We start from the raw sequence: 24,548 nt of genomic DNA, 5'->3' as shown, positions 1-24,548 counted from the left end.
TAACGTATGCCTTTCCCAAGTTCCGTCTTGTGCACGATTGTTTCCTCGAGTAAGCTCTTTGGGATGTAGTCGGGGCCTCGTTGAGCAGTTCATCATCATCTAAATTGCTACTATTTCCATTATTAGTAGAAGTTGAGTCCTCATAGTCGGAATCTAGGACTGAGTCATCACTGTCAAAACGGAGATTTTCCTGTAAATTTGATTTATCTGCCTCATTCTCACTGCATAGTGGAGTATTAGAAACATTTGTTAATAAATCAGCCCCACTGCCCTCTAAAAACGACATACTTCGTTTTCCATTTCATTAATTTTAAATATTTCTATTAATTGCTTTATTATATTTTTTTAGTTCAGAAAATATTCAATTTTACCGAAACTTTTGTTTTCTGACCTCTTATAACCTCTGCATTAATCACAGGAAATTGCTTAACTCAAATGATTTTAAAATGGCGCTTTAGGCATACCAATCTAACTGCACTTTGCAAAAAGAATAAGAGCATATGTCATTCGCATTTGTCGCGTATGAAGATATAGCTCTCTTAAAAACTCACAACAAAAATGCATTAACAACTTTTGAAGAGATAGTGCATGCTTATATATATTTCCAATTTGTAATAAACACTCACCTTCACTTTGGCTCTTATGTCAGCTCTCTTGTGTATGACAAACTTAAAAAAAATTTAGGTGCAAAAACAACTTAAGTTATTATAGGCCATTTAAATATAACATTATTGTAATTGACCATCTTCTTAAGTATACTTAGACTCATATAGTAAATGCAATAGCGCTTCGTTGCGAGTTAGGCTAATATGTTTTTATTAATATTTACACTAAAAAAATAGTTAGAGTGATAGGAACTTCGCGTAAATATACAGTTTTATTAGTTGAATATGCTGGTATACATAATTCATTTCTTTCTTAAGTCGACTTAGGCGATTATTGCTTATGACCACAGATATATGGTTTCTGGCACGAAAATGGAACTTCGGAACACAGAGAAGTCTTTAAGTTGCTATCTGAGTAGTATCCACTGTTTTTGGCCCCTAAAGACGGCCTGATACCCACAGTTTCATTTGGAAAGAAATTTGATGTGAGATTGCTCACGCAATGGAGCAAGCCAGAATGCATTCCGGAGGTTTGACGGATATTTTCCTTACTGATGGGTCCAAGAATGAAATAGGGTCTGGAGCCGAATGGTACTTAAACGATAGTAATAAGTATCACTATGCTATGGGGGAAATGGTAACTCGTACCACAATGTCCAGGCACCCAAAGAAGACTAACTTTGTTATGTTTTGCAACACTGTTCAGTTTTGTCTTACATTCACCGAATAACTTCGAAGAGCAGCGTGAGTTAGCAAGGGCTTTCAGTGCAGCTTGACTGCCACTACAAATTCCAATACTGTTGCCCCGCCACTTTTTCTCAATTAGCCAGTACGCCACATTCAAGATGGCATAGACTTCCGTAAGGAATACCGTGGCCATCTGTCCTACCGAAGAGAACGACAGGCACCCGAGAACAGTGTGCACCGCTCCGACAACTGGTGGTATCTCTGCCAGTAGCCAGTGCTTACTTTATTTCCCCAGACTCCGTTTGACTTGAGCCTGTACGCCGGTTACGGTATGTACCGTCTTCTAATCGTATAGGGCCGAATATTCTTCCAAGAATTTTTCATTCAAATCGCATCAGTAAATTCAATTCATTAACTTTAAGGACCTATGTTTCACAGCCGTGGGTGAGAACCGGTCTTATTATAGTTTTGAACATCTGGAGTTTTTGTTCCTTTGATATCAATGAAGACTTCATAAGTTTGATATGGCCAAAGTATGCTCTGTTAATGAATAAGGCCTTGTATAGATAAGGACATATTCTCATTTATGCTGAGTACTACACCTAAGTATTTAAATAATAAGAATAATAATAATGAACATGTCGTAAATAATTCGTATCTGCATCACACTTGAATCACCCTGTGCAATTGCACAAAGCCTCTAAGTCCGAACTACTTTAGTCTAAGGTGATTATGCACATATCGGCACTTTGCGTTCGACTTAGAAAATAACGTCGCTAAGCCTTACAAAAACGGTAAATAAATAACGATGCATACACTTGTAAACTAGCATGTGTGTGTGTGTGTGTGTGCTCTCGTATGTTGCTCACGCCCCTTCAGTCAAATGCACCACTTAATTGCAGCCCACACACTACTCCACCACCACTCACTCTTGCGTAGACATTCAGTAGTAGATCATTCCCAGCTGTTGAGGTGAGACCATCATTATAATAACCGTAAATAATGCGAGCAAAATGCAAAAAAAGATGTACACAGATGTACATATGGAGCGAATTTAATGAAAAGCACAAACATACAAACAAAATAATAAAAGACAGCAAATTGACGTTGCTCACGAAGTGAATGTGAAGCAGCAGTTAGTTGACAAAGCCAACCGGTGTTCGCAACGATTGTGGGTTTTTGACGTTGTTGACTGTGGAATGAACTGAAAAAGCAATTTTTTTTTTAGAAATATTGCGTGGCAGTTCAATAACCTAACTGAAGATATACAAGACAAAAAAAAAAGAAAAACAACAAAAACAAAACGCAATGCACTCTTGCGCTCATAAATATGTATTTTCATGTAATTCTTTTGCCACGCATTTTTTATATTGGCGCATTTGCGGAATTATTACGGTATTTTGGTATTTAGAAATGAAGCGGCACTTAATACCGTTTATTGGAACATTTTTTGTTTTTTAGATTTTCAAAAAATCTTCGTACAAGTAGTCTCATACGTTCGCAGATATACCCAGTTACACTGGAAGCATTAAAACGGCCAAAGCTGTAGGAAATTGTACAGTAATTGTTGTTAATTAACTGTGTCTGTCTGTGCCGGTAGCACCTTATCCGTTTATTGTAAATACCTACAGCGATTGTAATTTGTTTGTAATGCGGCACTAGCCGAAATAGCGCTTGTTTGCCAACTACTTAGCAGTCAAGTGTTGCCGGCCTTTGCAACCTAGTTTACTTTGTTATTGTATTTTTAGTTGTGTGTGCTGATTGACACTTTTCTAATAGCGCTTTTTGCGTTGTACGCACCGACACATCTACATGCGTAAATACAGAATTTGTTTAATACTTTTTAAGGTATTTAATAAACATTGAATTTTTCTCAGTTTTCTCATTTTTCATTTCTTTCTGGCACGTCGTTACTGGTTAGTGATATTTACTTTTGTGTTTTTTCTTTTATTTTTCAGTTTGCGGGCAGCCTGCTGTGCCACTTAATGCCAAAGTACAGACCATCTCCGGCGACACGGGTATTATAGAGGCCAAATACGAATGCGATTCAGGTTATGAGCTCTTTGGACCGCGAACTATTAAATGCGATCCGTTTAGCGGCTGGGAGCGTGAATTGCCTTTTTGTGGCACCAATGTTGCCTATCGTAAGCCGGTCAATCAGAGCTCATACACACGCGCGGGCCCGGCGAATTTCGCTAACGATGGCAATCCTGGGAATAAGGTAAGTGTAATGAGCGAGATTTCAGTGGTAAGAAACTTAATAAAAAAAGAACTAGTTCACTTGCGCATTTCCTTGCAAATTTCTTGGGGGTATATGATAGAGAAAAATTATAATTTTGGGAAATAAAATAGTTTTAAAAATATGTAGTCAATACGCACTACTATCGCACAGTGATAGAAATTTGACCAATTAAAATAAACGTTTGCAAGCGAGCTTGACTAATGCATATAAAGGGTTTTTCAATGGGTGCAAACGATGTCTGGCAATGTATCGGATGTTTTGGATTATCATGAGAACTATCGAAATCGATAACTATGATTTGACAGCTGACAATGGCAAAATGTGTTGACATTTCTATTCAGTAAGTCTTGACCGCGTCTATTGGCATTACCGGAGCATGTAGAACTTGCTCCAGGACTTTTCGTTTCCCATTAACTTCTTACTTCCCATCAACTTTTATGTTATTTTCGTCATTGCTCAAAGTGCAATCAGGTAAAAGCGTTTCCGGCGCCAGTTGGAATACTAAATGAAGGCAAGTCCTTCTCCACCGTATCGAATACTTTCTGAGTCGGAGCATTTGTATCAATTCGGACGACCTGACCTAGCAAGCGGTGCCGCTGGATCTTTATTCGCTGCGCTAAGTCTATAGCGTCGTAAAGTTCGATTCGTAATGGAATTGAGGTCAGTTTATACGAATATGTCATCCGCATATAATATGAAAATGAAGAACAAAAACAATTGTGGAAATATCATATCAACTCTTGGATTTATTTAATTCCTAAAATGGGGCACTTTCAATGAAAAAAGACTTTTCTATTAAAGATTCGGTAGCATAATTTAGAGTAGGTATCTATTTTCATTGGCATATTCTTATAGTGCAGATACGTCATGTGACCATCACGATAGAGAGTACGAGTATACCTGTTCGCTTCTCTATTTCTTTGCCATCAGGGTACCAATTCATGCACTTTAGAGTTTGCATAAATTCAAAAGGGTAGGATTCATTTCCCCGGACTGGACAGTTGACTAGGAATTTCCAACCGAAGCATATCGCTTAAATCATTGAGTCAGAAATCCGCTACCTTTCCATTCAGTAGCGTTTCATAGATATAAATTTTATCCAATAAGTTGTATACCGCTAATTCGTGTCAGAGCCAAACGCCGATTTTTTTCATGTGTCTATGTAGCTTTTTTGGATTCAAAAGCGACTCAAAATTGTTTGTGGATAATTGCTTAATTTTCTCTTTCTTCAGTTTCTATGACTTCATTATTTATTTCTCTGAATAGTCGACCAGGCCAATATTCATGTTTAGTATCGAAATTTTCAGAACGAAAGATGCCTTGGTAAGCGCATTGCCAATAAAGTTCATAATATTTGAGTACAGGACCAATTTGACATTGAAGGAAATGAGATTGCAGACAAGCTCGCAAAGAAACTCCCTTCAAATGCTCAAAGCCCCGTTGCGGCTTTGGCAAGGGGGCACCATCTAAGGCACAAGCTCGTAGGGGACAATAATGAGACCCTCTCTATCAGGCTTGAAAACTACAGATCTTATTTTTCAGGCCTTACAACCAAAAACATTTAATAAATGCGTGAATTCAAGAATATCCTAAGAATTATCACGAAAACTCTAACAGGACGTAGTGGGCTGCACTATTTCTAGACCATTATACAATTTATGCGTATGAAGGCATAGTAGGGAACAAAAATGTAAACTACATGCTTGAGCAATGCCCTACATGGACGCATAAATGGAAAAAAAGCCAGAGTGATTATCTCATAACAGACGACACGATTAATTCTGGATGCATGGAATCTGTGCGAAAGTTCCTCTCGGAAGCAGTACTAGACCTAATTCGCTAAATCCTTGAAACGGCACAAACGATGTGAAGCTTGCAGTGCTTTATCCTCAAAACTAATAACCAATAATCCAAAAAGTAACCACTTGAAAATTGCTTATTGGTTAATCGCACTTTTTAGGCAATCCACTATTCTGATTGATACCTACTTTTCTTACATTCCGTTTCATAAAACTTTTCATAAAAAAGTATCATCCTATATTGTATTTTCCGGTACTTTTCTGTTCAATTCTTCCAGAATCCCGATGGCCAGCAATGTTCCGAAACGCAAAAAGAGCCATCGCCATGGTGGCGCGTGGATCTGTTAGCTCCACAAGCTGTTCGCGTAGTGCGTATCACCACACGCGGCTGTTGTGGTCATCAGCCACTACAGGATCTGGAGATACGTGTTGGCAACAGCAGCGCTGATCTGCAACGTAATCCACTGTGCGCCTGGTATCCGGGCACCGTGGAAGAAGGCATTACAAAAACATTTTCCTGTGCGCGTCCGCTCATTGGCCAGTATGTGGCTATACAATTGGTGGGTGTAGAGGGCAGTCTGAGTTTGTGCGAAGTTGAAGTGTTCACAAATGATGAATTCTCCGTCGATCGTTGCCTCAGTCCAAATCTGAGTGTGGAAACGGTATTGACAACCTTCTCGAAAACTTGCTATGAATTTCATGTGACTAAGGGTGAGAATTTCGAGAAGGCGCAGCAAATGTGCAAATCAACGGGTGAGTGTGAAATTGTAAATATTTATGTACATATAAACATTGCTTTTATCTATAAACATGCAAATTATTCGCACATTCAGTTAAGAAAATGGGTGTATTATAGTTCGCACGAATTTTTATTTTTATTTTTCGCTTTGTTGTTGTTGTAGGCGGCAATTTGGTGCACGATTTTCGTGGTGCTGCCAATGATTATATACTCGCCGAATTGGAACGCCGCAAGTCGGAATTAAAGACGCAGCTGGTATGGATTGGCGCACAAAAGGAGCCCGGCATCACCTCGCGCACCTGGAAATGGGTTAATGGTAAGCCGATTGCTTTTTCATATACAAATTTATTCCAAGAAAATGTCATCGCCAAAAACATGTTGAAGTGATGTATGTTTTACTGTTTTTTATATGCATACACACACACGCACACACAATTTCTATACCAGAGATGTATGAATTTGCGCACTCTTAATATTTCCTACACCAATACAACCCCAAACAGATGTGTGTGCGTGTGTACGCATTGTCACGAAATGTTAAAATTAGCAAAATTGAAATTTATCATTACTTTTATTATTTTATTGTAAACTAGTCGCAGTGGCCAGTTTTTTTTTTACATTTTTATAGGTTCAATGGAGACTTCTTTTATTTAAAGTTTTAGTGTAACCGGTTTACTTTTATTATGAGCTGCATTTAGTGACACACACCTAAAAAGTTTATATACATAAATATATTAAAATCTAATTTGCTGTTTAGAGAGTAGTGGTGAGAAAAATTAGACTAATTAATTGAAAAAAGTTCGCCTTTATGGCAAAAACCTTGTACCCCAAATAGCTAACGCTTTGAGTTGATGTTGGTCAATGAGCTTCGAAGGCAGTAGCGATAAATCATGTATAGAAAAATATTGGGTGTCTCATTAAGAAAATCTATATTGAATTTAGCGCTGTTTCTTGCGTTGGCCTCGACCTGTAGAGCCTGACACAAATGGCTCTATTCAATCTTGAGTGCGAGAGACTGGCATGGCAAGCAGAAAAATTCTTCAACTCCTTTTGTAGCGAACAAATTTTACTTTCCCGTGTGAATAGCAGAAAAGCAATTTGTAAACTCAACTTGAAGGACCCGACTGGAGTTATCATAAAGTGAAACATTCTCAACTTGCTAGTTGAATGCATCATTTGAAAAGTATTGTCGAACCACAAAGAAAGACAAAAAGGCCCAAAATACCTCCTTGTGATTACAAATTTTGGCATTTTTTCTAATTTAATTTTAACTAATTTCCAATAAAAACATAGCTAATTTTTTAATAAAAGCCATATCAGCTAATATTCCAAACTCTATACGAAATTCAGAAAAATTCATCAAATTTTCATCCACGTTTCGAAAATGTTAATAAAAGATTAGTATGCAGTTTTATAGCTCATCCAATTTTTGTATAACCAGAAAGTGAAAGTTTAAAGCGCTTTAAAAATCGCCCTGATTTTGGGTTTTTTTTTCGCTTTTCTCCACATAAAAAATTGTGTAAAAAATAGTACAAAAAAAAGTACAAAAAAGTACAAAAAATAGTACAAAAAATTATTAGTGTTTGTAGCCCATTAAATTTTAGTACTGGACATGGGAATAAGTTGCCGTCCTTTCTTAGTCAAAGTTACGAATTACTTAAAAAACTAAATAATACACGATTTCATGTGAAGTATGTGCTATTGGAAGCTACAACTTTACTCCATTTTTGAGGCAGCATACGAATTCCTCTGACGAAAAGTTCGAATTCTTTTGACTTGAATTATTCATTGAGCTAGTTTGCGATGCTCTCGTAAGTAGTGAACCGCTTTCCAATAGAGCTGACTGCATTGATCGGAACAGATGGTAGTCCGAAGGTGCAATGTCTGGGGAATGCGCCGGGTGAGGCAAGATTTCCCAATTCAGTCCCTCTAAATATCTCTGGACCGATTTAACAACGTGTGGCTTTGCGTTGTCTTGCAGCGAAATCAGTTTGTCAAGTCTACCGTCCCATTTCGGCCTTTAACGCTTTTCTTTGAGAGCGCGATTCAGACACATTAGTTGCAGTCAGTAACGATCTCCAGTGATGGTTTCAGATGGTTTGAAGAGTTCATAATAGATGACACCCTTCTGTTTCCACCAGAAGCATAAATATTTTTCTTCGCTGTCGATGGACTTGGTGCACCTGGCAGGCTCCAACATTTTCGGCGCTTAGAAAAATAATAGATTGATAGATAGTAGATCCATTTTCCATCACCAGTGACGATCGGATACAGAAAACCTCTTGTTTTCCACCTTTCTGCCGTTTAAGAAGCATCTCACACGTCACCAAACGTCTCTCGACATCCCTCTCCTTCAATTGATGTGGCACCCAGTTACCTGCTTTCTGCACCATTCCATTCTCGTGCAAACGTTTACCGACGCTTGATCTGTGAACATCCAACTCTTTAGGCATATTATCAAGGGTTCGCCATGCGTCTACATCTAATAATTGATGTAGTTGAATATCTTTAAATTTTTTCGGTGCCCCTTCGCGATTTTCATCACTCACGTCGAAGCTGTCACTTTGGAAGCGTCGAAACTGCTCTTTACAAATTGTATTTGATGGAGCGTGATTACCGTAAATCTTGGTCAATATACGACACGTTTCGTCAGCACTTTTCTTTAAAAGGTAATAATGAAGAATGACTTCATACAAATGCTGTTTTTTCGGAACGAACGTAGACATTTTTGACGTCAGATAAAAAAGAATCTTTACGCTTCAAACGAATGCCAACTACTGCAATCGAGACCTCGCATATACCTACACCCTCAAATCACCAGTATATTACTAGAGCGCACACAAAAATAGTACCAGCAGCGACAATTCTTTTACGAGGGTGGAAATTTATTCCTGTACCATAAAATAAAGTGAAAATTGGAAGAATTTGAAAATCAAAGCGTTTTTGCAATTTATTTTATTTTTTGATTTCGATGTTGAACTTTTCATCCATATAAAAAATGTGTTTTATACGAGTATGAAGAAAATTCACCTCACCATCTACAGCAAAAAAAAGTCAAAAGTTAACGCGATTTTTTAATCACTTCACCCTTTCACTGTATTATACTAAAATTTAATGGACTTAAAAGTCGCATCCTGAAAAATGTCCTAAAGTTTCTAATTAAAATGCTAAAAAATTTTCTGGAAAATTTAAGATTTTTTTCGAATTTCATATACAGTTTTGAACTTGATTCCTATCGCTTTTATTAAAGAATGATCAATGTTTTTATGGAAAATTAGGTAAAATCAAATTTAAAAAATTAAAGATCCGTCGATCTATGTTTTATAAAGTTTGCTTCCAAGCTACTTTTTATTTGCCTTTGGAAAGCACTTTACGCATGGCCATATTCATGATAAGAGCACTTATGCACCTAAGTCATTTGCTATCTGCTTAATCAAGTTTCTCCTCTAAGCTGTGAGGTGCTTCTTGATATTGTTTGGCGAATGTAGGGTCCTACACTTTTACGCCGCCCTTGAATGGCACGGTAATATAAGAAGGCGTTGCAAAGTACAAATGCACTCTAGAAAAAAGTTGGACCTTATACTCCGCTTAGTAGCAAAGCCCTTAATCAGAACTTTAGAAATTTGTCACTGTTAGTCAGAAATTCAAGTGAATTCTCGGCCTACTTCAAAACTTCCGCGGTTTCTGGGAGACCCCACAGGCACATCAATAAGGTAGTAGCAGTAACGTAGGGATACCTTGTATTTTGTTTTTGCTTGAATTTTCTAGACAACTACAAAGTTAAAGGTAAAAAAAAAGTGCGTGTCGCGAAATAAGAGGGAGAGACCCGAGAGAGAATGAATGCTGTAAGTTTATGCGTCACTCTCTTTCGCTCTCTGTTATATTCTAGCGCCTTGTCTATAATGTATACGTGGACCTAGACTAGAACCTTAACGTAGGAGTCGGAGAAAAGACGAAGGAACGCACAAAAGGGAGACGTGATTAGCCTAAAGTGTACAGGGTTGGCCATATTAAACTGACCCATTGAGTAACCCTATAACTTTTTACTGTAATTTGAAATCTAAGGTTTACGTCAACAAGCCAAAGACACTAGGCGCACTTAAGGCCAATATCCGACGGGAAATAGCCGCCATATCGGCCGAGACGCTGGCCAAAACTATGGAAAACGCCGAAAAACGGGCACATTACGCTATACGAGCTAAGGGCGACCACTTGCGCGATATCATATTCAAAAAGTGATGTAAACGAATCTCCTTGAACTAAATTAAATGTTTTTCACAATGAAACACAAAAAAATGTTTCTTTTTCCATATTTTTTTAATAATCACATGGGTCAGTTTAATATGGCAAACCCTGTATATATAAGGTATATCTCTCTCTCTCCTTTTTCTCTAGGTTATATCTTTTTTCTCTCTCGCGGAACGAAAATGCCCAAAACGTTGTATGGCCTTGAAATTTTACTCTCCATTCTCGCTCGTCCATCGACGCCTAAGAAGTTTCACTTCAAAAAGTTGGACTTCAAAAGCTTGGACTTCCGCACAACCCTCATTGCAAACGCTGTGCGGAAATAGACTGTTTAACACTTCCTTTGCAAATGTCTGGGTGGAGGCTAGGCGCTTGAAGTTCCTTAGTGTGCCTATTGAAAATAGCCTGAGGCAGCTCTACAGCCTAGATCCCTTTTCTCTTCTCCACTACATCAACAACGCTGGATGGCTCTAGATTCTTTTTCTTCCTCTAAGTTTTGTGAATTTTCGCAGGTAGTGGCCTACGTTATGGTATCAAAATGGCACCCTAGTGCTACTCGTACTGTACCCGTGGTACTCTTGTCCAGCTAACCCACCTGCCTAGATTGCTTTGTTGACAAAACTAATTTATTTATTTATTTATCTATTAATTTATTTATATTTATTTACTATATTAATCGTGTAAATATATAGACAAAATGAAATATAAAATTTTTAAACTTAACTACAAATTCTTACCAAGATCAAATTTAAATAGAAAAATTCTATATATATATTCGGTACCCATAATCGATACTTTCAAGAATCGGGTACTGTCGATTCTTTTGAGATTCGAGTAATTACTGCTTCAAGGGGTCCCGGTGGTCTAGAGCTCGAAAATTTAGGGTACTTTCAAGAATTTTTTTTTACAATAAAGAATGAAAAACGAAATTTAAATTGTTTAGACTTTTTATTTCGATATCATCGCCTTAACAACCGCGCTGTTAGTTCTGCCTTCTCCGAACTGGATAAAGAGGCAAAGGGAATGGGTTTGATGGTGCACGAAAACAAAACGAAGTACCTCCTGTCTTCAAGCAAACAGTCGGCACACTCGCGTATCGGCACCCACGTCACTGTAGACAATTATGATCTCGAGGTTGTAAAAGACTTCGTTTATTTAGGAACCAGCATTAACACCAATAACAATGCCAGCCTTGAAATCCAACGCAGAATCTCGCTTGCTAACAAGTGCTACTTTGGACTAAGTAGGGAACTGAGCAGTAAAGTCCTCTCTAGACGAACAAAGTTAACACTCTACAAGGCTCTCCTCATGACCGTCCTAACGTATGGCGCAGAAGCGTGGACGATGACAACATCCGATGAAGCGACGCATGGAGTGTTTGAGAGAAAGATTCTGCCTAAGATTTTTGGACCTTTGAACGTTGGCAACGGCGAATATCGCACAGGCAATGGAAAGATGAGCTGTATGAGCTTTACGACGGCATAGATATAACGCAGCGAATAAAGATTCAGCGGCTACGTTGGCGCCGGCCAAAATCGCGTAAGCGGTTATCGCACCAATTAAGAAGATGGAGAGACTTTTTATTTAATTTCTTTTACATACAAAAATGAATAAAAACAAAATTTGACAAAATGGCGCGTTTTTGAATTTGACACTCTAAAAATCAGGTTTTTTCAGTTTTTCAATAAAAAAAAAAATAGGAAAGAATTGAAATAATAATATGATTCTACTACGGGCGATAGCCATTGATGTTGTGAAAAACATATTAGATTTTCAGACAATTCGGTTGAATATTTTTTTTTTTGACAACACGAGGCCGAAAAAATCGTTTCGAGATAAATGATTTTAAAATTTGAGGTACAGGAGCGCGCGGACCGCTCTCTACCGAGATAATAGGCTGCAGAAGCTATAATATTGGGAATTTCCGCATGAAAATTTCACAGTATATTCTTAAGATACTATACTTGAGAAATATCGAAAAAACAAAAAACCTTTTTTTTTGGAAATTTCTAGACCACCAGGTCCCCTTAAGTAAATATACAAAACGTCATCAAAATGGTATTGAATATGCATTGCCACAAGACCATAAGAAAGTGGCATTGAAAACAAATTTTGATGACCAAAATCGACATACCAACTTGCCTTCCAACAAAGGCAAACAAACAACAACAAAAAACAAAAACACCCCAAAAACGATAAACAGCAAACCCCGATATGACATTCATATTCAAATAAATTTATAGAAAATCAAGTTAACAGAAAACAATACAGTGCGCGCTAAAAGGAAAAGGTCGCACTTTTGAATGCTATTTGGATGAACACACGCATACACACACAGTTATCTACACATGTAACTACAATGGGCGTGCTTAATAAACGCTAATTGTATGCAAAAGCAGCTGGCCAAGGCGTCTTTGGACGCTTAACTTACAGCCATGTTTGGTTGACCGTAAAATGTTCTTTAAAAAAATGAAAGTCTTTTGCGTGCCACCGCGCATTTTAAAAACTCATTTTCTATGTACGAGTATCGATTATTAAAAGTGAGAAATTATATGAAATTAATTGTATTATATAAGCCATGCACTGTACGACTATTGGCTTTGTTCATATGTAAAGCAGTAGTAGGACCGTTAAACGCTATTTGTTGGCCTTGTGCGATTGCAAATTTTCGAATAAATAATAACGTTGTTGTATAGCCACATTAAACGAAATACTTGTTTGCAAATATTTACAGGCGAAGTGGTGCAGAAACCGGCCTGGGGCAAAGATCAGCCGAACAACTATAATGGCGAGCAGAATTGTGTGGTGTTGGATGGCGGGCGCAACTGGTTGTGGAATGATGTGGGCTGCAATTTGGACTACCTGCACTTCATTTGTCAGCATTGTGAGTATTACAAGTAATTTGTAATTGGAATTAGTTATTATTTAATTACACACTAACACTTACCACTCACCTTGTATTCTTTTGACGTTTAGCGCCCCTTTCCTGCGGCTCACCAGACTCGCAACAGAACACCACAATCGTTGGCCGCAACTACACGCTGGGTAATAAAATCACATACCAATGTCCAAAGGGTCACTCGCTGATCGGCGATGCGGAGCGCACTTGTCGCGCTGATGGCACTTGGGGCGGGCGGGCGCCCACCTGTAAATGTGAGTGGTTGAAAAATTTGTATATTGAAATTATTTATGTAAGCGCCGCGACTTTTTATTCAAACCACCATTCTTCGCCGCAGATGTTGATTGCGGTGCGCTGCCGGAACTGGAGCATGGCGCCATTCTACTTTCGGAACAACGTACCAGCTATGGTGTGCAAGCGACCTACACTTGTCACGAGAATTATACGCTCATTGGCAATGAGAATCGCACTTGCGAGTTGACTGGTTGGACGGGCAAGCAGCCGGAATGTCTGGTCGATTGGTGTCCTGAGCCGCCACGCATCGCCGGCGGCAGTGTAAGTGTGACGGATAAGCGCGCCGGCTCAACGGCCACATATGAGTGCGAGGCCGGTTATGTGTTGGTGGGCGAACCGGTGAGTCAACTTTTGTTTTCAATAACAAATGCGCAACGGCATTAATTATTTATGCGCAACTGCCACACAACTTGATTATGAGCATAACTTGTTATGGTATATGTTTTTTTTTGCATTTTTCGGATAGATCATTTCCTGTGGCCTTGGCGGTGAATGGTCCAGCAAGCCACCTTCATGCCGTTTCGTGGATTGTGGTGCACCAGCGCGCCCCGATCGTGGTCACGCAATGTTGGTGAACTCTTCAACCACTGTTGGTTCGATGGTGAAATATGAATGCGAAGATGATTATTGGTTGGATGGCCCATCGGAGTTGTACTGCACGAAGGAGGGCAAATGGTCGGGTGATGCACCGATATGTGAGCTGGTCGCCTGTGACACGCCTCATGTGCCAGCTGGTTCATTTGTTGTTGGCTATGACTATAATGTGCACTCAAAGATTCAGTATAATTGCGATCCGGGTCATGTGCTGCGCGGCAATCCCACTCTAGAATGTTTGGAAACGGGAGAGTGGAGCGCAGATGCGCCATTCTGCGAATGTGAGTGCCGCGGAAAGGAAGTTCGTAATTTGTACACAAATTCATGCAAATCTCTTTCTTGCAGATATTGACTGTGGCGTAATCACACCAATTCCATATGGCTCCGTAAAGTACACACAGAATACTACCTATGTGGGATCAGAGGTGACCTTCAGCTGCACACAGTCGCACAAGCTGAGTGGCGTGCCCAAACGTGTTTGCTTAGAGTCAGGGGTTTGGAGCGATGCCTCGCCCAAATGTGAAGGTGAGATGTCCGTCTAAGACCTACAACTTTTTTTTATAATTTTTTTTATCAAATTTTCTTTTATTTATCTATAAAATTGTTCACTCCTCCAGAGATTCGTTGCTCGGAGCCGGTATTGGCCGCACACAGTTTGCTTTCCGTCACGGGCAACGACCGCATGTACGGTCGTACACTGATACGTACCGCCGATTCGACACAAAATAGCGCTCAGACTTACAAGTGAGTAAAAAAATCGCTAAATGGATTTCTCCATACCACTTTGACTTTTATTTCTATTTAGAATTGGCGCGCTGGCCAAATATCGTTGCGAACGTGGCTATAAGATGGTTGGAGAAGCTCTGGTGACCTGTGAAGACAACGGTCAATGGAGTGGCGCAGTTCCGGAATGTGTATGTAAGTAAATGAGTAGAGGCTGAGCTCAAATGGGGTTGAATAAAATATTACGGGGTTCATTTGAAAAGTCCATGCAAAGTCAGAGAGATGGCACTATTGGTGCGTATCGAGATTATGTTTAGTTAGTAGCATCTCTTGGAAGAACACACACACCAAATTTCAGCCGGATCGGTATATTTCTTTGTGTTTGGCATTCGTTTGAATCAAGGAAGTCGAGTGATTTTACTTTTCCATCACGACAACGAACCAGTTGTGGTCACAAAATTGTAGGAAATATGGTTGCAACTCGTTTCATATCGGCCCTCTTTTCCAGACTTAGTTCCGTCAGAGCTCTCCGACTACTATTTCCTCTTTTTGCTTTCCTTTGAAAGAATAGCTGATGGGAAAAAGGTTTTATTCAAACGAGGAGGTGATTGCAGAAATCAGTTTCTATTTTTTTAGACTTGGACAAATCATATTACGAGTATTTAGAAGGGATCAACAAACTAGAATGGCGTTGGACGAAGCTTAAAAGGAGACTACGTCGAGAAATAAAAAAGCTTAGCCCCAAACAATTGAGTAGTTTTTATTAGAGGTGTAAAAGTAACGAAAAAAAGCAAACCCGTATATGTTCGTTACTATAACGATGAGTACTCGTTACTATCGTATCGTTACGTTACTCGTTACTTTTGATACCTTATCCATAACGCAACGAATCGAATATGTTGTATCGTATGGTACGCGTACAGTATGACGTTGCGGCGTCACAAGAAAGTGTAGAACTGCAAATGAAGTATTGGCAGAATCTCCTAAATTTTAATGAAAAAGCAACAAATAGGTGTCAAAAATTATTTATTGACAATAACATTTAAACAACAAAAATCTTTCGATCCTGAACTGAAATTAAACATTAAATAAAAACATATTTTAGACAAAACAAAAAATATTTTTGATAAACTAAATTATTAATACATTAAAAAAATTATTGCAAGATTCTTTGGTTAATATTTAAAAATAAAATCTTTTCCATTCTCTTTGGCTGAATAGAGCTGCGCTTCTCGCTTAATATTTGGCCCGATTTCGAAAAAGTCCTTTCAGATGGTACAGAAGAAGCCATAACTGATAAATATTTATCAGCCAAGCTCCAGAGCTCCGGGTTTAGAATTGCCCGTGCTTGCCACCGTTTCAAAGGACACTCATTTCGAGATATAATTCTTTCCTCTAAATATTGCCTCATAGTAATAATACTGCTGCTAACTACAGAGTTTGAAGCTGACACTGACGTCACCACACCGTCAAAATCTTTCCAAATTGAATCGTTATCAGCGTCAGTGTTGCTAGTAGTTATAGCTAAGTCAGTAGGTCCTATAGATTGCTGATGAAAGTTGAACTCGTTTTGCAGCTCAGTTTTCTATGCATCTTTCGCAGACTTATAACTTGATAAATCAAACCTAAATGCCAGCTTCTTAAAACGCGGGTCTAATAGTGCTGCTTTAGATAACATAGGGTACCTGTAACAATTCTTCAACCTACTTTTATAATCCGTTAGTATTTTTTTTGCCAGTTTCCTTCCTGTATCAAAATTCTGGTCATACTTTCCGTCGAAGCCAGGATCATTGAAACAGTCACCTTTTTTTCTGAAGACATTTCTTCAGTGAGTTCTTTGAATGGCTTCAGATTTTTATTATTTCTGGCAGTTTCTGCCATTCGCTTTCTGAAAGATTTTCTACTGGATTGTGTAAGACTCCAAGAGACGTTTCTAAAGTTTCTTGAAGTGAATAAATCCTCTCAATCATATCTAGGGTACTGTTCCATCTGGTCACTACGTCCATTTTAAACTTTAATGGTTTTTCATTAGTTGCTCCTGCATGGCAATTAGTTCCCAGTCCACATTCCTGGAGTCCTGCACGCACGACTAAATTAAGAGTATGAGCAAAACACGGTAAATGCTCATAATTTGTCAATCGTATAGCAGCCTTCATGTTCGCTGCGTTACCTGTAACCGTTACCGGGCATGAAGCACCTAATGAGAGAAAAGTGTTTCGTCCCTCGGCAGACAATGGCAAACCATGAGAAATCTCCTCATAAAAAACCATCATCAACCATTCGGAGGCTGCATAAAACAGACCTACAGTCAAAACAGAAGCAGAAAAAATGGGAAGGAGCACACCACAAATAGACCTGTGCCAAATTTGTTTATGGTTTTTCTTTTTGGGTAAGGAGTGGTGCATGGGGGCTGCTCCCACTAACACTATAACGATTGTCCTCCTCGGCAAATTTTTACCCTGGAACCTCGTTATCATTTCTTCAACGGGGCGCCACGGTTATATGTATTGACAAAACAAGTTCCTGCCTACAAGTTCCACTCCTGTCGGCGCTTGTAAGCCATCGATAGTATCTATTCCTACCACTCCTTTCATAAGCGGGAAATAAAACATTGGAAAATGTGCAATACTTGTGTAAGTAATGTGCAACTTACTTGTTTTTTTTTTACCTTGACTATTGTCTTGTTTTTTGATACTTTAGTGAGTGGTCGATTCAAGCGTCTCTATCTATCATCGGTCTGTCTAAAACAGTTCATCCCCACTGGAAAGCTGCTTCTACTGATGTTGGCGTTGTTGTTGCAGCTGAAGTTGTAACTGCTGCTGTCGTTTCTGGTTCAGTCCTCACTTCTGTAGCCGCGAACGTTTTTACGGTGTCCCATTTAGCGATGGACGCGCACAGATCCAATACAAATCTTGTATGAAACGGCGGATGTTCGAATGCCTTATCCAGCACTGCTCGTTCCTTACTGAAACGTTTGCAGTGAAAGGCCACGTGTTCTGCGCTCTCAACTGTATTCCAGCAACTGGGGCAAAAAGTGCTGTTAGTCTGCTGGAATTTGCGGGAAACTGCGAGGCGGATGAGCTGGCCAGACAAGGGACATGTGAGGTGATCTCCCCGCGAGAGGAGAGAATTGGAAAGATAGGCATCGCGCCAACTCAGCGAGCGTTGGGCAAGTACACAAACTTGTAAGATCGCGAAATCCTTCTGGCATCGTGTGGACTGGGGGCGCTCGGGCGAGCTTCTGAGGTTGACACAATATCAGCTCTCGCATCTTGTGGGTTTTCTCACAGGTCACTATGCGCGAGGAATGTATGCTGTGAGACTTGGAATCACCTCGAGTCCTTTTTGCGCTGGATGTATAGAGGATGAGGTGGAATCATCTCAGCACCTACTCCTTAGCTGCTCTGCTCTGGTGGGGCTAAGATCTAGGCATCTTGGCTCTTACTTCTTTGCTGCGCCTGCTGATATAGCAGGCGTTGATATTATATTAGAAATCTGATGAATTTCATCAGTAGCACAAAGCGGTTGACGCCAACGCAGCACAGTCATCGTTCGTAGTCCATACGCTCTAACCCACCCTCCTAACCATCCCAGCACCACCTCTCCCCGCCTTCTCCCCGCATCCCATCGGTCTTCCTCTCTCACCTCACCTCCTCCGTAATGGTATCACGAAGGACGAATCCGTCTTTCCTTGTCTAAGTGTGCTCATTCCTTGGGCAACCATACCAACCTAACCTGATCTAGCCTGTTGGAAATGGTGCAGATATTCCAAGAAGCATTCGTGTCCTATGAGCATCTGAGTTAGGTAATAGTCGATATAGCCACGCTTCCTATTCTTCATGCACTTCTTGTAATCCGCATAAGCAATAAAGCTCCATCGCATGGATCTCAACTGGTATCTTTCTGGCAGCAATGCATATTTAAGTATTTATAGTCGTATTACTGGAATTCAACGACAGCGCAAGTCATATGACGGTTATGATGCATTATTTTCTTTGATTCTTTACCCATTGCCAATCCTCCGCTGATAAATTTAGATCAAAGTCCAAAATCTTGCCATTGTAAATTCCCTCTTATTCAAGTGAAATGTAGGAGTCATAGCCCATTAAATTAAAATTACCTTTTAATAATTTCTTTTATTATTTTTTTACCACTTAGACGTCGAATGCGGCGTTCCAGCCAACATCACGAACGGCAAAGTCACCTTGGCTACAAATGTCACTTATTATGGCGCAGCGGCACTGTACGAATGTAATCCAAATTTCAAGCTGGATGGCGTATCACGTCGTCTGTGTGCCGAAGACGGTACCTGGAGCCACGAAAAACCAGCCTGCAGAGAAATTACCTGTGATGAGCCGGACATCAGTGAAAATCTAATAGTCGATGTAGCCGATCACTCGGTAGGCGCACAAGCGAAATTCAAATGTGCCAAGGGACGAACACTAATTGGCAATGATACGCGGGTTTGCCAAAAGAATGGCAAATGGGCAGGCAAAAGTCCCAGTTGCAAACGTAAGTAGCACAAAGATAATTTCCCTATTTGATTTCAGCTATAAATTAAATTTCACTGACTTATAGCCGTTGACTGCGGACGCCCACCAATGATAGAGAATGGTCGTGTGATAGTTGTGAATGAGTCCACTTTATATGGTGGCTCCGCCGAGTATCACTGCATACCGAGCTACAATCGTATCGGGCAATATCTGCGGAAATGCACAGAGGATGGCACTTGGAGTGGTGACGAGCCGCGTTGTGAGGTGGCAGCTACCGAGGCGCAAGAGAGCTCCAGCCTAGGTACTGGCATTGCGATCGGTGCGACTGTCATCATTGTGCTACTCTTCGTTATTGGTCTGATATTCTTGCATCGTAACAAAGCGCGTCCGGTGAAGAATACCGAGAATGTGCAGGCGGCGGAAACCAAAGACGAGCGCAATGCGGCAGTGATGTCCTACTCAACACTGGAGGCGAATAATCGCATGCATTTGGATAATGGGCCACCGGCGACATTCAATACGTTTCAAGTAAACGGCAGAGGTGGAGTGAATGGCAATGCGTCTATTGGACGGAAACCAGGTGGGTGAGAGGCGCAAATAGTAGACTAATTCAATTTTTTTTTTTTTCAAATAATTAAAGCTTGAGCTAACTAATTTATTTTCTGCACAGAGAACATCTACGACCAAATACCCAGTGAGCAATTCTATGATGCGCCATACGAGATGCGCACCAACGACGAAGTCTACGAACCTGAACCAACGGCCGGAAATGTTATCACCATAAATGGCATATCTGTGCGATGAGCAGCATGCGGCACCGAAGTCAGCGCGTTGTTTGCGAATATTTTAATAAATATTCCATAAATTAAGTGCTAAATTAATGTGGAGCATTTAAAGTGTAGTGAACTTTTAAAGATTCCTATTTTTTGTTTTGTTTTTGGATTTCTGTGTACGCTGCTCTTTTTGAACAGGTGTTGATCAAAATATGTATGTGGGTACATTTTCGAAGAGTGCAATGAAGTGTGCAACTATGTTAGCTAAGTGGGTTCATTCATATGTGAGACTTGGACTGATGTATGCGCTGGTCTGCACAAAAAAAAAAATTATAATTCGCGCACTGACTCCACTGATTTTTATTTAAAATTAACGCCCGGTCCACGTATAGGGCAACAATTAGATGAGTGAGCCGCCCCCGAAACTAGTGAAATATGGAGAAAAGTGAGCCATATTTGAAATCAGAAGGGTGTCTGTCTTGCATAGGAATAAGTCGGCTTAGGGTTAGTGCAGATTTTTGTTGTGCAGATTAGTGTTGTTTAAGAGAATTGCCTTATTGGCGCAGTTTTTCCAAAGGAATGAAGTCTAGCACAGAAATTTGTTAAGTGGAAGCTTTTTTGCTATTCCTTTCTAAATGTTCACTTGCATATCGTAGTTGTGTATAAACGTATTTAAAGCATTACTCGACAGTTCTTTTTTTCGAAAATTATTTTCATTGAAAATTCAGCCTAGTGGCTTATAAACATTTACATAGGTACCTATTTTATTCAAATAAATGTATATCGAAATGGCCCTTTAGTTGTAGCTATTCTAATGTATCGATAATCGCTCACATAATCCTATGAATATACATACATACATAAATACATATAAATAGAGTAGATATAAAACTGTAGATTTTGTAAATTTTTATTTAGTGCTAAGCTAAAAATATGTAATACATACAGACATATATGTAGACATGCATATGCACATCGAGTATAAGTTGCCTTGTAAATATTACGTGATCTGTTTAATTTTTAATGTTAACTAAATATTTATTAATGGTCTGTGTCGCACAATAAACAAATTATAAAGAGAGAATAATATATACGATTAATAAAATAAAACTGAGTATAAAATAATGTAGTGGGAAAATTAAATTTTTTTTTATGATTTTTGAATGCAGAGATTAACCTTTAAGGGGACAGATACCTGTAAACGGCCATATTTTCCCTGATTTTGATTAAAATTATTTAAAATGAAGAAATCAATTTTTTTTTTTCAAAAATGGCATACAGTTTATTTATACATCAAAATAATATATTGGATGTACAACTAATTAATTTCGTATTTTTTTATTCAAAAGACGATTTATTTAAGTATAAAAGTGAAAAAATATTTTATTCAAAATATTATCCATCGGAAGCGGACACTTTTTCCCATCTTTCAGACAATTTATGGATTCCATCCCGAAAAAACTTCTCATCTTTTGCGCCGAGAAAGTCATCAAGCCATGTTTTAATACCTTCAGCATTGGTGAACCGTATTCGAGAAAGGTGACTCTGCATCGACCGAAACAAATGGTAATTAGAAGGAGCTATGTCTGGGCTATAAGGCGGGCGAGTTAGGATTTCCCATCCGGCATTTTCCAAATAATTTTTGACCGGTACTGCAACATGTGGCCGAGCATTGTCATGATGGAAAATCTATTTCTCGTGTCTGGTCGCCCATTCTGGCCGTTTTACGGCTATTGCTTGCTTCAAACGTATTAATTGTTGCCTGTATAGCTCTGCCGTGATCGTCTGGCCCAATTTTAACAGCACATAGTACAGCACACCCTTCTGATCCCACCAAATATAGAGCACACCCTCAAACCATGAATATTCGGCTTTGGTGTCGATTTGGCTGGTTGGCCTGTCTTCACATATGATCTTTTACACTTTGGGTTGTCGTAATGAGACCACTTTTCATCGCCAGTGGCAATACGATGCAAAAACGATTTCTTTTTGTGCAAAAACGTCTCTCGGCCTCAATTCGTGTGACACCCAATTTCCTTGTTTGTGAATGTATCCGGCTACGTTTAAACCCTTAGAAATGGCTTGTTGAGTGACTTCCAATGTTTTTTAAAGTTCCTCTTGAGTTTGACATGGATCTTGATCGAGTAATGCCTCCAATTCTTCCTCTTCAAGCTTTTTTGATGTACCTGATCGCTCTTTGTCTTCTGTGTCAAAATCACCACTTTTAAATCGTGCAAACCACTGCTGACATACTCTAACCTCTGGAGCATATTCAGGATAAGCTTCTGAGAGTAAACGATGTGCTTCTGTTGCACTTTTCTTTAAATTGAAGAACAAAAGCAACCTCCCCGCAAATGCTGTTTTGTTGGAACGTAATTTGACATTTTGACAGTAATAAAAAAAAATGTGTGTGTTTACTAATATTCACTCTGACATATCAAATTTACTTGATTTTTTGGCGTGCTTTAACATAGAATAGCTGTCGCTGTCAAAATATTGACTACATAAATAGATATGAGGTTAGTAACAAAAACGAAATTAATTAGTTGTACACCCGATAATTTTTTTTTTTTTATTTTAATCACTTAAAATGGCGGATGTACACTCAATTCTTCCAGGAAGGTCGCAGCGGAGCCTCTCAATCGGCGGGCATTGTAGCATCGGCGTCAGTGCCTGAATACAAAAACCAAGAATTTTTTTGTTTATTAATCTCATAATTTCTATATGAATTTAAAAAAATGGAAAAACAAATTCGCCGAATAAAATACTTCAAAATAAAAAATTAATTTTGGGGCGAATTTTTCTACTATTTTTGCTACAAAAAAATTATTTTTTCGAAAAATTTTCGAAAACTTTAAATTCACATACTAGAAAGTAATATCATAAAAAAGATGTATGCAAAATTTCAGAGAAATCGGTCAAAAACTTTTCGAGTTATCGTGTACGCCAATTCGGAAAATATAGTTTTGAGAAAAACGCGTCTAAAGTCGGCAACGTAACTATACCTCTCCCAGCGCTCGAACGCAAAGAATAGAGTCGTCATGGCTGACGATCTATAATATAGGAAATACTTAAATTTACGTTCTAAAAATTTTTTGATATATTCTTAAAAGATTATATTAACATTTTATGAAAAACAAAATTTTTTTTTTCGAAATTTTACAGGTATCTGTCCCCGTAACGGACCAATGCCGGGATATAAGCGACAGGGTAACTTTACGTACTAAGTGCATTGCGGAGTATGCGGCGGCAAAACCAATTTTTCTAATAAGGGGTTACGGGTAGTCAGAGGCCGGAAAAAATTATGATTTTCAATAATTTTTTTTGCTAGTCAATCCCTGTATTTTACAAAAATAAAAACATAGCATTAATATCAGGTCAGTCCATAAGTTCGTGCGTATTTTACCCATAATTTCACTTTTTGCATACAAAAAATTATTCACGGAATATAACGGAACTATTTATATTTTCTTTGATATATTTTGTGCATGCAACAAGTGATTTTAATCGCGGATAGAAGCACGTGTTGTTAAGAAATAAAATGAAATCTTCGAACGCGTATAAGAGGCATATTTTGTATTTTTTTTATAAAAGTGGTAAAAATGCAACAACTACTGCTGCAGAAATAAATACTGTTTACGAAGAGAATACCGTGAGTGTAAGGACTGCGCAAAAGTGGTTTACAAAACTCCGAAGTGGTAACTGCGACTGGTCGTCCTGAAGTCTTTAACTCCGACGCCTTGCTCGAACTCGTGGAAGCTGAGCCAAATTTCAGAGGCGATATTATAGCTCAGAGGTCAAATTCATTATAATTAAAAATCAATTCACTTTTGCTCAATGTGACCACCTTTTGCCTTGACTATGGCCTTCAGACGGTCCAAAAACGAATCGCAAGCTGCCCGAATGTGACTTGCAGGTATTTTGGAACACTCGCAGACAATGGCTTTTTCAGCGCCTCGAGACTGGTGAATCTTTTACTTCGGACGGTACTCTCCAAAATAACCCATCGGTTTCGCGTCTGGTGAATTTGAGAGCCATTGTGTGGATATTATGAATTTCGGAGCATTGTGTTTTAGCCATTCTTGGTTCAATCGAGCTTTGTGAGACGGTGCCGAGTTCTGTTGAAACGTTCATAGTCTGCCACCGAAATATTTGTTTGCCCACGGCTTCAATGCAGCCTCCGGAATATTTTCCCGATAATAATTCGAATTTACCTTGACGCCGATGAAAACGATTGGAGAGCGCCCACCTCCGGTCACAGGCCCAAACCATTACCTGTGGCGGATGCTGCCTCCTGGTGGCCAATCGAGTACTCATATTCTCGTATTAACGGTCGGTCAAATAAGCCCTATCATTTTAGGAGTTTTCGAAATGCTCAATTTGAAACATTCATCCAAAAATGAGCTTCGTCGCTGAACACAATTTTTCGACTTTAAACTTGCTTAACAGAACACG

General features: G+C 39.1%; 1 protein-coding gene across 1 annotated transcript in view; it reads left to right on the top strand.

Moving 5' to 3' along the window:
- The window catches only part of LOC129238769 (sushi, von Willebrand factor type A, EGF and pentraxin domain-containing protein 1), a 100,650-nt gene extending 79,483 nt beyond the window's left edge, over nt 1-21,167 (top strand). The window contains exons 3-15 of the mRNA XM_054873946.1: nt 3,251-3,513; nt 5,612-6,086; nt 6,236-6,388; nt 13,052-13,201; nt 13,294-13,470; nt 13,554-13,849; nt 13,977-14,385; nt 14,450-14,629; nt 14,722-14,848; nt 14,910-15,022; nt 18,986-19,339; nt 19,406-19,900; nt 19,991-21,167. Of these exons, the coding sequence (XP_054729921.1) occupies nt 3,251-3,513; nt 5,612-6,086; nt 6,236-6,388; nt 13,052-13,201; nt 13,294-13,470; nt 13,554-13,849; nt 13,977-14,385; nt 14,450-14,629; nt 14,722-14,848; nt 14,910-15,022; nt 18,986-19,339; nt 19,406-19,900; nt 19,991-20,124 (3,326 nt within the window). The 3' untranslated portion in view covers nt 20,125-21,167. The remainder of the gene's footprint in view (nt 1-3,250; nt 3,514-5,611; nt 6,087-6,235; nt 6,389-13,051; nt 13,202-13,293; nt 13,471-13,553; nt 13,850-13,976; nt 14,386-14,449; nt 14,630-14,721; nt 14,849-14,909; nt 15,023-18,985; nt 19,340-19,405; nt 19,901-19,990) is intronic.
- The last annotated feature ends 3,381 nt before the right edge of the window (nt 21,168-24,548 follow it).

This window comes from Anastrepha obliqua, chromosome 2 (genome assembly GCF_027943255.1).
Source record: "Anastrepha obliqua isolate idAnaObli1 chromosome 2, idAnaObli1_1.0, whole genome shotgun sequence".
In the NCBI taxonomy this organism is placed as follows: Eukaryota; Metazoa; Arthropoda; class Insecta; order Diptera; family Tephritidae; genus Anastrepha; species Anastrepha obliqua.
The sequence above is the reverse complement of the archived record's forward strand: the minus strand, read 5'-3'. Positions and strand labels throughout refer to the sequence as shown.